At 40.7% G+C, this 14,417-nt stretch overlaps 1 protein-coding gene across 9 annotated transcripts in view; it reads right to left on the minus strand.

Moving 5' to 3' along the window:
* Positions 1 to 14,417, minus strand: part of EPB41L3 (erythrocyte membrane protein band 4.1 like 3) — a 305,002-nt gene that overhangs the window by 99,156 nt on the left and 191,429 nt on the right. For all 9 annotated transcript variants that reach the window (XM_049901814.1, XM_049901811.1, XM_049901815.1 and 6 more), the window contains exons 2-3: positions 12,936 to 13,138; positions 8,158 to 8,355 (exon numbers count right to left, since the gene is read on the minus strand). In XM_049901814.1, coding sequence (XP_049757771.1) covers positions 8,158 to 8,355; positions 12,936 to 13,127 — 390 coding nt within the window. In that variant the 5' untranslated portion in view covers positions 13,128 to 13,138. The remainder of the gene's footprint in view (positions 1 to 8,157; positions 8,356 to 12,935; positions 13,139 to 14,417) is intronic.

A 14,417-nucleotide genomic window follows, 5' to 3' on the forward strand; every position in this document is an offset into this window, starting at 1 on the left:
CACCACAACGTGACAGCTAGGGGGAAACACAAAAGGAATTTCCCAGTGATTTTCACCTTTTATAGAGCACCCAGCACCGAGTGCACACAGCACTCAGGTCCCCAAACTCATTCAATTTCCAAAGCACAACCCATCGTGCAGTTGTACACCAGAGGGTTCTACTGTATTTATTTCTGGACATATATGCTCATATTTTTAACCTTAATATTGTTAAGAGTGTTAGTAAGCCACCATATATACTAAGGAAACCCTGGTGGCGTAGTGGTTAAGAGTTATGGCTGTTAACCAAAAAGGTCGGTAGTTTGAATCTACCAGGTGCTCCTTGGAAACCCTATGGGGCAGTTCTACTCTGTCCTACAGGGTCGCTATGAGTCAGAATCAACTCTAGGGTAACGGGTTTGGTACTTTTGGTTTGTATATACTAAGGTTTGAAAATGAAAACTAGGTGAATAGATTTAACAATTTTAGTAAAAAGGTTTGGGTTTCTTAATCAAACCTTAACGAGGACAAATCTCAATACCTTGGGAAGAATATTTAAGGCTAATTATGTCAGTAAATGGGGGCAGTGTTGGCTCAGAGGCAGAATTCTTGCCTACCAAGAGGGAGCCCCTGATTCTGCTCCCTGGCCAACGCACAGCAAGCGCGGCCACCACCATCTGCCACTGAAGGTTTGTGTGCGCTGTGATGCTGAACAAGTTTCGGCAGAGCTTCTAAACTAAGACACACCATGAAGAAAGTTCTGACAATCAGCTTCTAAAAGTCAGCCAGTGAAAACCCTACGGATTACAACAGTCCTACCTGCAACTGATCATGTGGATGGCAAAGGATTTGACAGAACTTTATCTCGTGGTGCTTGGGGTCTTCATGAGTGGGGGCAGACTCGACAGTAGCTACCAATGACAACATCACATTGGCAAATGACAAAGTGCCATGTTAATAGTCCTTGTATGTACGGTTGCTCCAAAGAGTCATTACACAAGAAAACAAAGATAATTAATGGCCTCTTTTTTTCTCATCCTTCAGAGTCCCTGGGGGCATCCTCCTTGAAGCAGAAAGCTGCTCTGCTTGGCTGCTTATTCACTATATCACGTGATGGAAGGTCTGATGTGGCACATTATTTTATTGCACACAGACCACTGAAAGAGTGCCATGTCACAGATGGAAAAGAAATTTATAGTTACACAGGATCAAATCCTCTGAGATTCACACATCGAAGGCCTCAAATATTTGCTTAATAAGCAATATTTATACTGGCTTAAAAAAGTGCTTATTTTTTACAATTATTTATAATTTCTTATAATCCAAGAAAGGCAACAGTTGCTCTAATCATCCTTCTGGGTCATGTCTTGTCAAGAACTTACAAAGGAATTGGTGAGTATTTTAATCACGTCATTGTAGAAGTTGGAAAATTCAGGTACTCAATTTGGTTCTCCAACCAAATCCCATTAAGTGAAGTACACAAAAGAGGAGTGTGTTTTGGACAGGTAACTGAATCACTGACAAAAGAGAGCATGTGACAATGTTGTTGAATGGTCCATTCCTCAGCAGGAGTCAGAATGTGACAAAAGCGCACTGACGACATAGTTCCATAGTATTTCCTTATCCTCTCTGGTTCCTCGGAAGTATTGCTGGATGGTCTCAGCAAATGCATCTCCATATCAACTCTATAGTTTGTGTTTACTCCAGGTCTGGTTTAGTACAGAAGACAGGGACCCCTGTTGGGCACGTCTTGGAGGAATCTGTGTGGTCCTTGGTCAGGTAGCCCTCAGTTAACCAGCGGGCCTCTGGACAGTCCTTACCTGGGGCCAGGGTTTAATGGTTTTAGTGCTACACTTAAGTACCTCTATTTGATTTGCACCAGTCAACCACCATCTGTCTGTCAGTTTGTTGTATTGTGGGGGCTTGCATGGTGCTACGATGTAGGAAGCAATGCCATCGGTATTTCAAATATCATCATGGTAACCCATGATGGACAGGTTTCAGTGGAGCTTCCAGACTAAGACAGACTAGAAAGGAAGGCCTAGCGATCTACTTCTGAAAAATAGCCAATAAAAACTCTGTGGATCACAACAGAATACTGTCTAATATAGTGCTAGAAGATGAGCCCCCTATCATGGATGGCATCAACAGACTCAAGTATGCCGGCTCATGAGGATGACATGGGACCAGGCAGCATTTTGTTCAGTTGTACATGGGGTCACTGTGAGTCAGAGCTGACTGATGGCAACCAATGTCAATAAGTAAACTGAGCTTTCACACGGGGAGAGAAACATGGCTGGACCCTTTTGAGTAACACCTGCAAGATAAGGTGTTACCCTCACTTCTCCGGTCATGCTCTAACAACTCCACTATTAGGGTTTCTAGTGGAAAACATGGAAACCCTGGTGGCGTGGTGGTTAAGAGCTACGGCTGCTAACCAAAATGTCAGCAGTTTGAATCACCAGGCGCTCCTTGGAAACTCTGTGGGGCAGTTCTACTCTGTCCAATGGTTCGCTATTAGTTGGAGTTGGCTCAACAGCAATGGGTTTGGTTTCTTGTTTTGGTTTAGTAGAAAACATAAACCAACTGCATCATAAGATGGCTTACAAAATTTTACACACAGCAGAAAGCTAATACGGTAAAACCTGCGAAAGCCAGAACCTGTGTAAGGCGGGACCTATCAGAATAGGAAAATTCAAACATTTTTCATGAAAACAAGTAATAGAAAAGTGGTAAGACTGTACCCTGTCAGAGGTGGAAAACTTGTGAGACCCAGAAAAACAAAGCAGTCCTGTCAAGTTCTGGCTCTCGCAGGTTTCACTATAGTATAAAATATGGACTTAAATTTCAGGTCAAGTCTGAATTATTTTCCTAAAGCCAAATCAGACTAGATTAGAAATAATGTTCACACAAGAAAAAACAGACAATTCTAACTGGATGGCCATCAGGGGAAATGTGCACTAACTGGTCAGACTAAGCACGGAGTGATGGTACTAAAATCAATGTGATAAGTCCACTCTATTTCCTCCTCTTCATATGCCTGGTATTTTTGTTTCTCCTTTAAAATTTGTTTAATAAACAGCAACAACAATAACAAACTGGCTATAGGAAGCTGCTTGTGTTCCTTGATAGTAAAATAAAAACAGATGAAGGGAATGACAGCTTGGGTAATTTTTGTTGCCATAAATGAAAATTGGGTAGTATGTAAACATTTCCCAAACATATTTACCAAGTCGCCTGTAAACTAGTTACTTTTATTTTAGATAATCAAGTGTGTGAACAAATTACTGAGGAAAAAGGTCTCTTAAGAGGAAAAGCATCAGATGCTAAAATCATCTACGCCTGCTGTTACAAGGAAACTTGAAAAAGCCAGCACAATTGAAAAAAAACTAACATCAAAACATGGGTGTGCGGTGAGGGCCTACTATCTGTCCGGTCACTGCTCTCAGAGAGCAACAGTGTCTTATATGGTTTTACTCAGGTGCTGCGTTTCCCCACTGCAGCACTGCCGGGATGAGGCAAAGGCTGCTTGGTGGCTTCAGGAGAAGAGAGCTGTGCTACGCTACTCAGAGGTGTCTGTTTTCTGGCAGGAAGTCCTTTATTGCTAATGATAAATTCCAGTGATAAAGTGGTGCCAGGGTTGAACCGTGTTGATTTTGAAGATGACGTAATGAAGACATGAGTTAAGCCATGGGAAAAAACACTATCCTGGGCACACTCCATTAAAAATGAAGCGCCTCCTTTGGTGCCTTATTAAAGTTACACATGCTATTGCCTCCCGTACTCTCCTGAATTCACCCACAATTGCATGTCCTGGGGGCAGGGGTTGAGGAAGCAATTCTGCCTTTACAATGCTGAATTTTGTTTGTTTCTCTTCTCCATGGGTCTTAGAGTGGGAAGAGGCATTAGAAGTCACCTGGTCTGAGATGCCACCAGGTGAATTGTTGGTTTCCATAAGGGCACCTACAGGGTCTGCTAATGGCAGGAAGCATACATCATCATGTCAGTAGCAATAACTTAAAAACATTATTGCTCTGTTTATTTAAAATCCAACTTCATGTAACTTCTTCCTTCATTTTTCTTTCTATATGTTAAAAAAAGAAATGTTGTGACAACCTTTTCCAGTAACTGAAAATAGTTATACTGTCCCCTCCAAATCTTATTTTTTTCCATATGAAACACATTCTATTTCATTCACCATTCCTTGTGGGATGGTTTCTAGATCAGTCAGCGTCCTGTAATTCCCTGCGACGCATGCTCAAGTCAGAGTTCACTGTTATTATTGTTCCCGTAATTATTAAACAGCTAGTATTTTTTTTTTTTTTATCAAGAGGAAGCCCTGGTGGTGTAGTGGTTAAGTGCTATAACTTTTAACCAAAAGGTTGGCAGTTTGAATCCACCAGGTGCTCCTTGGAAACTCTGTGGGGCAGTTCCATTCTGTCCTATAGGGCCGCTATGAGTTGGAATCGACTAGACGGCCACAGGTTTGGTTTTCTGGTTTTATTTATCAAGAATCTGCTACATCACAGGAAGTATTTAAATAAATTTATCTGCTTCAGTCTTTTCAATAAAGCCTTTTTGAGGCAAGTATTTCCATGCCCATTCCACTGTTGAGGAAGCTGAGGTTCATAAAATTGAAGGGAATTCCTGTAAATCACACAGTTACAAGTGGACCAGCCAGTTTCCAAACCCCCGTCTGGTGACTGTGGAGTGCGCGCACGTCTCTGCGGGACACAGCCCAGTAGACGTGCTCTCTGCAGCCTGGCGACAGGGACTACTCACCACCTGCTGGGAACGGAGCACTATACTTACCCAGAAGCAGCCTGTGATTATGTGAACGTTTCTGACAGCTACGCTACACTGTTGGTTCATGTAGAGTTTGTAATCAACTTAAACTCAAAGATGAATTTTACCCAAACTGTTATTAAGCATGACCAGCCCTTACCCAAACACATTTTTGTTTTGCACTTGATCCTTAAAAACAGAAAGAAGTTTTGCATCCATTCCCGTTAAATGTTATTTTGCTCACTTTGGCTCAGTGTTCCACACTACCTACCCCATAATGAACCTGGATTCTGACACCTGGGGCATTAAAACCATCACCATCGAGTCAATTCCTATGCACGGTGACCCCATGTGTTACAGAGTAGAACTGTAATCCATAGGGTTTTCTTGGCTATAATCTTAACAGAAGCTGACTTGCCAGGCCGTTCTACCACGACACTGCTGGGTGGACTCAAACCACCAACCTTTAGCTTAGCAGTTGCGCTCCAACCATTTACGCTACCTAGGGATTCGAGGCCCGGGGCATCGGTATCTTTTACAGCTGTGTATTACTAAAAATATATCATCGAGCTGCTTTTTGTTCCTTCATTCAAGTATTTGATAAAACAGTTTAGAGGAGAGCAAAAACATTGCCCCATCTTCCTGGGGCAATGTTTTTCAGTCTCTGTTTACCTACTACACCCCAGGTGTACTTTGCTAGCCAAGCTTTACTTCCTATAGGTTGTATCACAAAAACAAGAGGCGTTTTGAATATGCTTTTTCAACTAGCATGCCACTGCCACCTGGAGAATCACCTCACTGATTCATAACCCGTTTTCTTATTCAGTCAGTTACAATGAATCCATTTAACTTCACATGCCCGACCTTCTCCTCCATTTCCTCCACAAAGATCTCAGTGAACATTTTTTCTTCTTCCAATGCCTGTTGTTGTAAAACTAAAATATTCTGCTAGTAAAGGCTTTATAGTCCAGAAATCTGTCAAATTTCTAAAGTGAATTATAAAGGAAAACAACTGACCAATATTGCCATGCCATTTAAAATGTTCACAGCGACATTAAAAGTAATTGAATTGCATCCAAAGTCAATTACAAAAAAAAATTCTGTATCCCCAAAACACAGTGATTACCTATAATGAACTAGAAGCACAAAATATAAATTAAGTTTGGCAAATATGATCAGCAGTACATGCACCACAGCCATCCCAGCGGCATTTATTCTCCCAACATCAAACACTGTAAACCTTCTTCTAGACTCTTCTTCAGAAAACTCTGGTAGCCATGACTAGATGGTTGTCAGTTTGCTGTTGTTAGGTGCCGCTGAGTAGATTCCAACTCATGGCGGCTCCGTGTGTTACACAGCAGAACTGCTACATGGGATGTTCTTGGCTGTAATCTTAATGGAAGCAGTTCTCCAGGCCTTTTCTTCTGTGGCACTGCTGGGTGGGTTCGAACCGCCAACTTCAGTTGAGTGCAAACCATTTGCGCCACCCAGGAACATATCAGGTACCCCTATTTATTCTATCACATGAGCACAATTAATACAAAGACCCTCCTCAAAGTGAAGAAAAAAGGCAAGCTTCTCTTGACTTACGCTAAATTTTCCAGAAAGTGGATCCACACTGGAAAAACAAAATCTCTTTCAAGGTTATAAAAAGTTCTTTAAGCTTCACAGTAAGACCCACGTAAGAGGACATTATTGGATCTCCCCATGTCCAAAATAAACACCTATATCAATAAATGAACGTTTTGAACTAAGAAATTAGCCAAAATGAGAGCAAGTAAAATGCAAGAAATAGATCTGTTTAAGTACAACCTTAGATAGGGTCCTCGAGACGTGTTTTACCCCTGCAGCAGCCCATCAACATTTGTCTGGGCTTATTAAGTTAACCAAAAAACCAAAAACTTGCTGCCATTGAGTTGAATCTGACTCATAGTGACCCTACAGGACAGAGCAGAATTGCCCCACAGGGTTTCCAAGGCGCGGCTGTTGGATTTGAACTGCCAACCTTTTGGTTAGCAGCTGTAGCTCTTAACTACTACACTACCAGGGTCTCCTATTAAGTTAAAGGATGACTAAAATTTTTTATAAATTCGTATATGATAGATTAAAGAACTTTTGATCTAGGAATTTATTTTAAAAAACTAGTAATTTCGCATTTCTTACAATCTGTAATAATTTACTAACCCGCCCACAACTCCACCACAAATGGCATTTTCAACATGAAATGCATTTGAATTCTCTGTTCCAAGAGACGCATCTGGTGCTTTTATGCAAAATGTTAAGAGGAACAACGTGGCTGTAAGATGCGGAAGAGGAGATAAATGAATGAATGTGGAATGTGGGAAATGAGATGGGCCCGGTGCCGGCTGCCTCCTGAGGAAAGAAGGATAAAGATGAGCGGCAGCACACACAGACGCTGCCCATACTTATGGGGCCAAGACAGGACCAGGATCCAATCCAGCCTCAGAGACAAACTATGCGGGAGTGTGACAAAAGGGGCTGGCTGGGTGTGATGAGCTAACGTCCCTGCATGATGAAGGGCAGAGGCTGAAGGAAGGCAGAACGAACTCCTAGAACGGAAAATCTTACACTTGGGATCAAATCACCTTGCTAAAAAAGCAAGCTGCTCCTTCTAAGCCATGGAGAGAAGATGCTGTGGTAGTTCACAGACCTGCTCCTAGGGCTTGGGTTCGTGCCCTGCGCGCATTCTTGTGATACTCAGACAACTCAGACATCACCTCACCCTGTCTGCAACCATCGACACGTGTGCTCACTGATAACTGGGCTTTGCTGGAACCATGTCTGACAAAAGCCATTCAACTGCCTCTTCTCGGAGAGGAACTTTCATTTTCTTTACAAAAACAACAAGAAGCAGCATACTCTTTTACACCAAAGCTGCAACATCTGCCATGATGTGCACTTAAAAAACCACTCATTCTCCAGGTGAGAAAGGGACAGTCATGTTCCGTTTCTCCTGTCTATTGGCATTTATAAGTCTTCCAAGAAACAATGGATTTGGCCATAGAGTATTCAAACAGAAAAGGTGAGATTCATTTAAAAAATAGGTCATAGCCAGGATATTAAAGAAAACTTGGTTTTTAAAGTATCAAACATTTTTCTCCTACCATGGAGATTTCCTTTATTTTTTTTTAAAGCATTTGATTGTACATTTTGTGCATTATACATTTGATTTTAACATCTTGGGAAATAATAAATATTATTAGTAAATTGACCTCCCATCATAAATTTATAAATTCTGGAAATAATTTTGTCTTTAGAGACTGGATCTGAGTAACTTTCCAGAGTTTTAGAAAACTAAAAGGGACATCTTGTATGTTTTATAACAACCCCTGCTCTCAATCTAGGGCAAAAAAGTTTTAAAAATACACTCACCTCCACATCACAGGTATATTCTGACCCGTCCAGAACTATCACTTTGCACTGCATGCTTCTAGGCTTTTTGACAATCTTCAGTGGAGAACGAGAGAGTTTGCTGCTAGATGATTTCTGAGACAGTTTATCGTCTTCAAGCTGCTGATACTCCAGCTGTTTTGCAGCTTCAACGGCAAAATCCCGTTCCTTGTCAGTGACCTGTGAAGAGCAAACAAGAAAGAGTTTTCATTGCAAGACAGAAGATAAATGCTGCATTGCTTGGGCAATAGTAGAACATGTTAGAAAGAGGCTTTCTTATTTCCTGGAGAATAAGAGATGTCTGAATTAAGGCACAAGGAATGGAAATGCATACATAGATATCCATAAGGCTAGTAGATTCAAATAAGTAATTTTTGCCATTTAAATGTACCAATAACCAAACCCACTGCCGTTGAGTAGATTCCAACTTATAGTGACCCTACAGAACACAGAAGAGCCCTGGTGGTGCAGTGGTTAAGAACTCAGCTGCTAACCAAAAGGTCGGCAGTTTGAATCCATCAGCCACTCCTTGGAAACCCTATGGGGCAGTTCTACTCTGTCCCATAGGGTCGCTATGAGGTGGAATCGACTTGATGGCAATGAGTTTGTTGTTGTTGTTTTTTTTTTTTTAATAGCACAGAGTGGAACTGCCCCATAGAGTTTCCAAGGAGCACTGTTCTAATTGACTCATGAATATAACCTACAAGGGCTGCATTAACAAATGCCATCAAGATTTCAATAAGCCAAGAAAGATACAAATTGACTCTTGACTTTTTAAAGAGGCATTGGATAGTATACCCACTGCAGTCGCGTTGACTCTGACTCATAGAGACCTCATAGGACAGAGTAGAACTGCTCCATAGGGTTTCCAAGGCTGTAATCTTTACAGGGAAACCCTGGTGCCATAGTGGTTAAGTGCTACAGCTGCTAACCAAAATGTCGGCAGTTCGACTCCACCAGGTGCTCCTTGGAAACTCTATGGGGCAGTTCTACTCTGTCCTATAGGGTCGCTATGAGTTGGAATTGACTTGATGGCAGGGGGTGGGTAGGTAATCTTTACAGAAGCAGAGGTGTCTAAAATAAATCATGTAGGTTTTATCTAATGTACTCTATTTTCTTAATTCATTGATCCTCCTATATTATATGACTTGTTATAATCACTCCATATACACACATGGTATCTTACAAACATTAAGGCCTAGAGAGCTTCAAAAACCTTCTCAGTAATTTTATAACAGTTAAAATATTTGATTTTGCACTAAGTTAATTCCATGAAGTCAGCGGCACTGAAATTCATCACAAAGTGATCCCCTAAATCAGTCCAAACACTTTAATCTGCTTTCAAATCAAAATGCATTAGTACTGGATAGACTCAAAACTGCACAGGACGTCCCATGTACCAATATACCCCCTTGATCAGCCCAGGGCACTGCTTTTCACCTGCTCTCAGTACACCTGTCTCCTGTGTACTGAATGACCACCAACGCGAGCAGTCACAAATGCAATCCATACACCAAACTACCTCTCCACTGGTCTGAAATATGCACTGACAAACACTCCAAAGAAAGACAGGCACCAAAATCCAGTTTGGGCCCCTTGAGAAAGCATGAAATTTCCTCTCTTATGGATACATACCAGTCTGGTAGCTAAAAATACCTGGGCTTCAGAGTGAAGACTCAGTATGAACAGATTATCATTTCCATTTTTTTATTTTTATTTTTTTAAGTTAGCCTCTGCAATTTTACAACACTCTAATAGAATCTCAAAGTTATTTTTTGGTGTATTTATTTTAGATTTCAGGTATAGATTTCTGCTTTTACAAACACATTTTCTATCTTGTTTGCCATCCAGAAGATTACTAATATAGTCCATTCCTCCATTGCTTTGCCCAGGAATTCAAGGCAAAGTTCTGAAAAGTTCCTAAGAATAAAAACAGACCAATTTGCTGAGCTTGTAAGAGGAAACTACGAAAAAATGCAATAACCAAATTCAAAGGCCAAAGTCACCGAGAAGGCAAGCCTCGGCTAAAATACACGAACAAACAAAAGAAAGTCTGCTCTAGCAGCTTCGTCCAAGGTTTTCTGACCCTAAGTCTTTCCATACCTATTAAAATGTTGTCGTTGTTAGGTACTGTCGAGTCAATTTTGACTCACAGTGACCCTACATACAACAGAATGAAACACTGCCCAGTCCTGTGCCATCCTCATAATCATTGCTATGTTTGAGCCCACTGTTGCAGCCACTGTGTCAATCCACCTCATTGAGAGTCGTCCTCTCTTTCACTGCCCCTCTACTTTACCAAGCATGATGTCCTTCTCCAAGGACTGCTCTTTCCTGATACCTTGTCCAAAGTAGGTGAGACAAAGTCTCATCATCCTTGTTTCTGAGGAGCATTCTGGCTCCATTAAAGTAGTAAGTACAAAAAAGTCATAACACCATTAATTTTCGCCTTGAGGTAGTTTAAGGAGAAGTTCGGTAAACTTGGACTTTATAACTGTTAAGTGCTTTATAATTTATGAGACTTTTACAGACTGAATTTAAATTTTCATCTCATCACAGGAAAGGTCACAAAAAGCCACATTTTCATTTAAATTTTACCTGTTATCAATTTTTTTTATATATATTAAAGAAGATGAATTCCATTTTTCCTATGCTAAAAGTAAAAGGATCTATACAAGAATAAACTTTCTGGGATACTTAAATGTTAATTCCATAAACATCTTAAACCACCATTACTCAAATGGCAGGTCTTCTTTCTGGGAACACCTGACACATGAATAGACCACTGAGGCTCTTACACACAGTTTTTAAACAACTTAAACAACTCTAGAAGAGCAGACCAAGTACTTCAGGGAAATGTCAAATGTAGCCACACAATGCATCATAATTAAGAAAGCAAATCTACTATTTCAGTTAGTCCTCAGAACAGCTCTGTGAGATACGTATCATTACCATTATTTGCAGATGATGAAAGTACAGAAACTTTCTTAAGGTCAAAAAACTAGTAAACTGGAACTCAAGTCCAGCCAAAGCCTAGGTTTTGATCATTGCTGTTGCTAGTTGCCCTTAGGTCACCTCTGACTCACTGACCTTACTATATAACAGAACATAATTTTACCTCCAACATAACTGGCTTCCTGTGTGAATCAAAAAATTTTAGGGTGGAAGAATCTTGGAAAATTTTCTTTCTTGAACAATTCATTTTGTAGATGAGGAAGCTGAGGTCCAGAGGGCTGGAAATTAACTATAACCAGAGGGAAGACCAACTTAGGTCTCCTGACTTTCCATCTGGTCATTTGGTCTTCAACTAGAGGAGCGTTATTTCTCTTCTTTATTTCAAACATCTGACTATAGAAGATAAAGGAAGCATCTGGATATAAATACTCATCTTTCTCTATAATTATCCCCCATGTTCATGTTATTTCATTTCAGAGGAAAGAATGGAGGAAAGCCAAACACTCAGCAGTAATTTCACATTTTTGAAAATTAAAAAAAAAAAAAACCCACTATAACCACCTCTCATCAAAACAATTTCAGTAACATGCTGATTTCATCCTCTAGAATTTCTAACTTGACTCATAAACTTCCAACCTATAAAAGGCCAATGACTAGAAGGGACTCCAGATTTCTTTACTACATTAAAGTGGATACTTTAAAACAGGTTGATTCTAAGTTTGAAGTTTTAAAAGAAATTTAAACGTGGATTTATTCACGGCACAGGCATAAACCATACTTAATTTTTTGCATGTGTTATAAATAGAACTGTGTCCCCCCAAAATATGTGCTAGAATGGTATTTCTGTTACAGCAACACAAAGACAGTATGTAAACTTTTAAAAGAATTATTTCTATTGTGCATGACAATTTAAATACGTATAGAGAATAGAGTTGAAAAATACACACATATGTAGGAGAGGGAAAGAAGCCTAATAGAGCACCCACTAAAAGTGGATGGCCAGGGTGACCCCTGGGAGAAATCAAAATAGCTCTAAACTCCTTGGCTTGAAATACACACATGACTAAAGTTTGGCTAGATAGTAGAAGAGGTCTTTAGAACAGCCAGAGGTCTGTGCATTCAGTTTGGCCTTTATCTGGGATATACCTGGGTGTGTGTGCTAGAGGTGGTGGTACCGACTGGGATACCTGAAAGAAATGGATGTTTGTCAAGGATAGGAATTCCAGGTCACTGTAAAAGAAACAAGGTGTCCATCCTATACAATTTATATCAATGAAGTACTGACAAAGAACAGAGGAAGCAATTCAATAACTTATACCTTTATTTAGGAGATAGAAACAATTAACAGAAAAAGCTTTCTTTCTTTGGAAGCCACTTAACTATGTACCAGATAACACTACTATTACCTAATTTACTTTAAAGAACAAAAGAACATATCTGAAACCATGTCAGGACATTTACAGTCTAAGAAAAAAATTGGTGAATATTTCCATTTTTCCAAACCCAGATATAACCGATCATCTCCAGTCTAGATACCAGTGTGAGTTGAAGCCTTTTAATTAAATGGAAGTGTTGCCAAGGAAGCTTGTGGAATGTCATTCACTGAGAGCATAAATTTCCCTCTGCCAGGGCCCAGCTGCCCTCTCACAGTTCCCCCCAGTGATAAGATACCAAGGTTAAACCAGACACAGAAGAAGCTCAGTAAACACCCTTTAGTTGCTTTTCGGATTGACTACAAGGACTTGGCAGACGCGGCGGGGACCAGGGTGGCCAGGGATGCCCATCCCTCTGTCTGCAGAGCTCACCTCCTTTCTCACGGGGGTGCTGTGCGCAGCAGCAGCCACGAACTGCTCCACGGCTTCCTGCTGCTCCGCTGCAGGCTCCGGGCTCGGCCCGGGTGGCTGTGCCCCAGCACGCCCCTGTGGACCCGCGGCCTCCTGGGGCTCTGCCTCTTGGTCCTGCTTGGACTCTGAGTCTGAACCGGATTCAGTCGTCATGGTTGATTGTTCTGCAAGAAGAGAAAGGGAAAATTCAATCACTCGGTACAATTATCTTCCCTAGGAAAGAAAACTAGGATGCTCAGTGACAGGCTAAAGAGAACTGCAATAAAAAAAATAGAGAAATGCTAAAACTCAAAACACAATCCTATCTTACACACCTAATGAAACCGAAAGACCAAACCTGTTGTCATCAAGTTAATTCTGACTCATAGCAGTGACACTGGAGGACAGAGTAGAACTGCCTCACAGTAAATCTTTAAGGAAGCAGACTGCCACATCTTTCTCCTGTGCAGCAGCTGGTGGGTTCAAACCACTGATCTTTTGGTTAGCAGCTGAGTGCTGAAACTGCGGCACCAGGGCTCCTATACACCTAACAGATGACTTGTTAAATTTACCTGATGAATCTCAGAAATTTATAACAAAGGCCGCTGTCCATGAATGTTCAAAATTTAACATTTAGCTAGAAGTAAAAGCTGACTTGTAACCATCAAAGGCTTTATTCCTATTAGATTTTTGCCACAGGTGATTGTAAAATGACATTAAAAAAAAAAAGAAAAACCTGTTGCCATTGAGTTCATTCCGACTCATAGCAACTCTATAGGAAAGTGTAGAACCTGCCCATAGGATTTCCAAGGAGCAGTTGGTGGATTCAAACTGCTTGCTGACTTTGGTTAGCACCCATAGCTCTTTACCACTGTACCATCAAGGGCTCCAAAATGACATTAAAGTCATAAAAATTATATAACATGCATCTAATGTCACAAAAGAGAATCTGCTACATCAGCTGAATATATGTGGGAAGAATGACATAATAAATGGAAGAAAATATTCTTTCTCAATGCCCTCTTCCCTTAGTATTGAACCACTCTGCCCCCCCCAACCCATGAAAATATGGACTTTTCCATGAAGAGATAAATGCTTTCCTATTATATTTCTCCTAAGTCTACTGTCCTCTTTTGCATTAGCGACCACAGCTAATATGGAGGCTTCTTAAGTGACGAGAAATCTGTCCCTGACTAGACAAGGACTTTCCACTGGCCTGGAGGGAAGCTGGCCAGCACACCTCTCCCACCCTTCCAAGTTGATTCTCACATTCCTTTCCAGCTTCCCCCTATATTTCTTGAAAGTCAAAAGACAAGCTTAACTGTGTCACATCTCGTAAAGAACTCAAACCAAAGATCTTAAAATACAATCTCTCAAATGCTGAAAAAGAAAGAAAACAAGATCTTCTAAAATATGATTATGTTTGCTAGTCAAGACACTTAAGTATCTTGTGCTTCAGTTTCC

Source organism: Elephas maximus, chromosome 11 (assembly GCF_024166365.1).
Source record: "Elephas maximus indicus isolate mEleMax1 chromosome 11, mEleMax1 primary haplotype, whole genome shotgun sequence".
NCBI classification, from domain to species: domain Eukaryota; kingdom Metazoa; phylum Chordata; class Mammalia; order Proboscidea; family Elephantidae; genus Elephas; species Elephas maximus.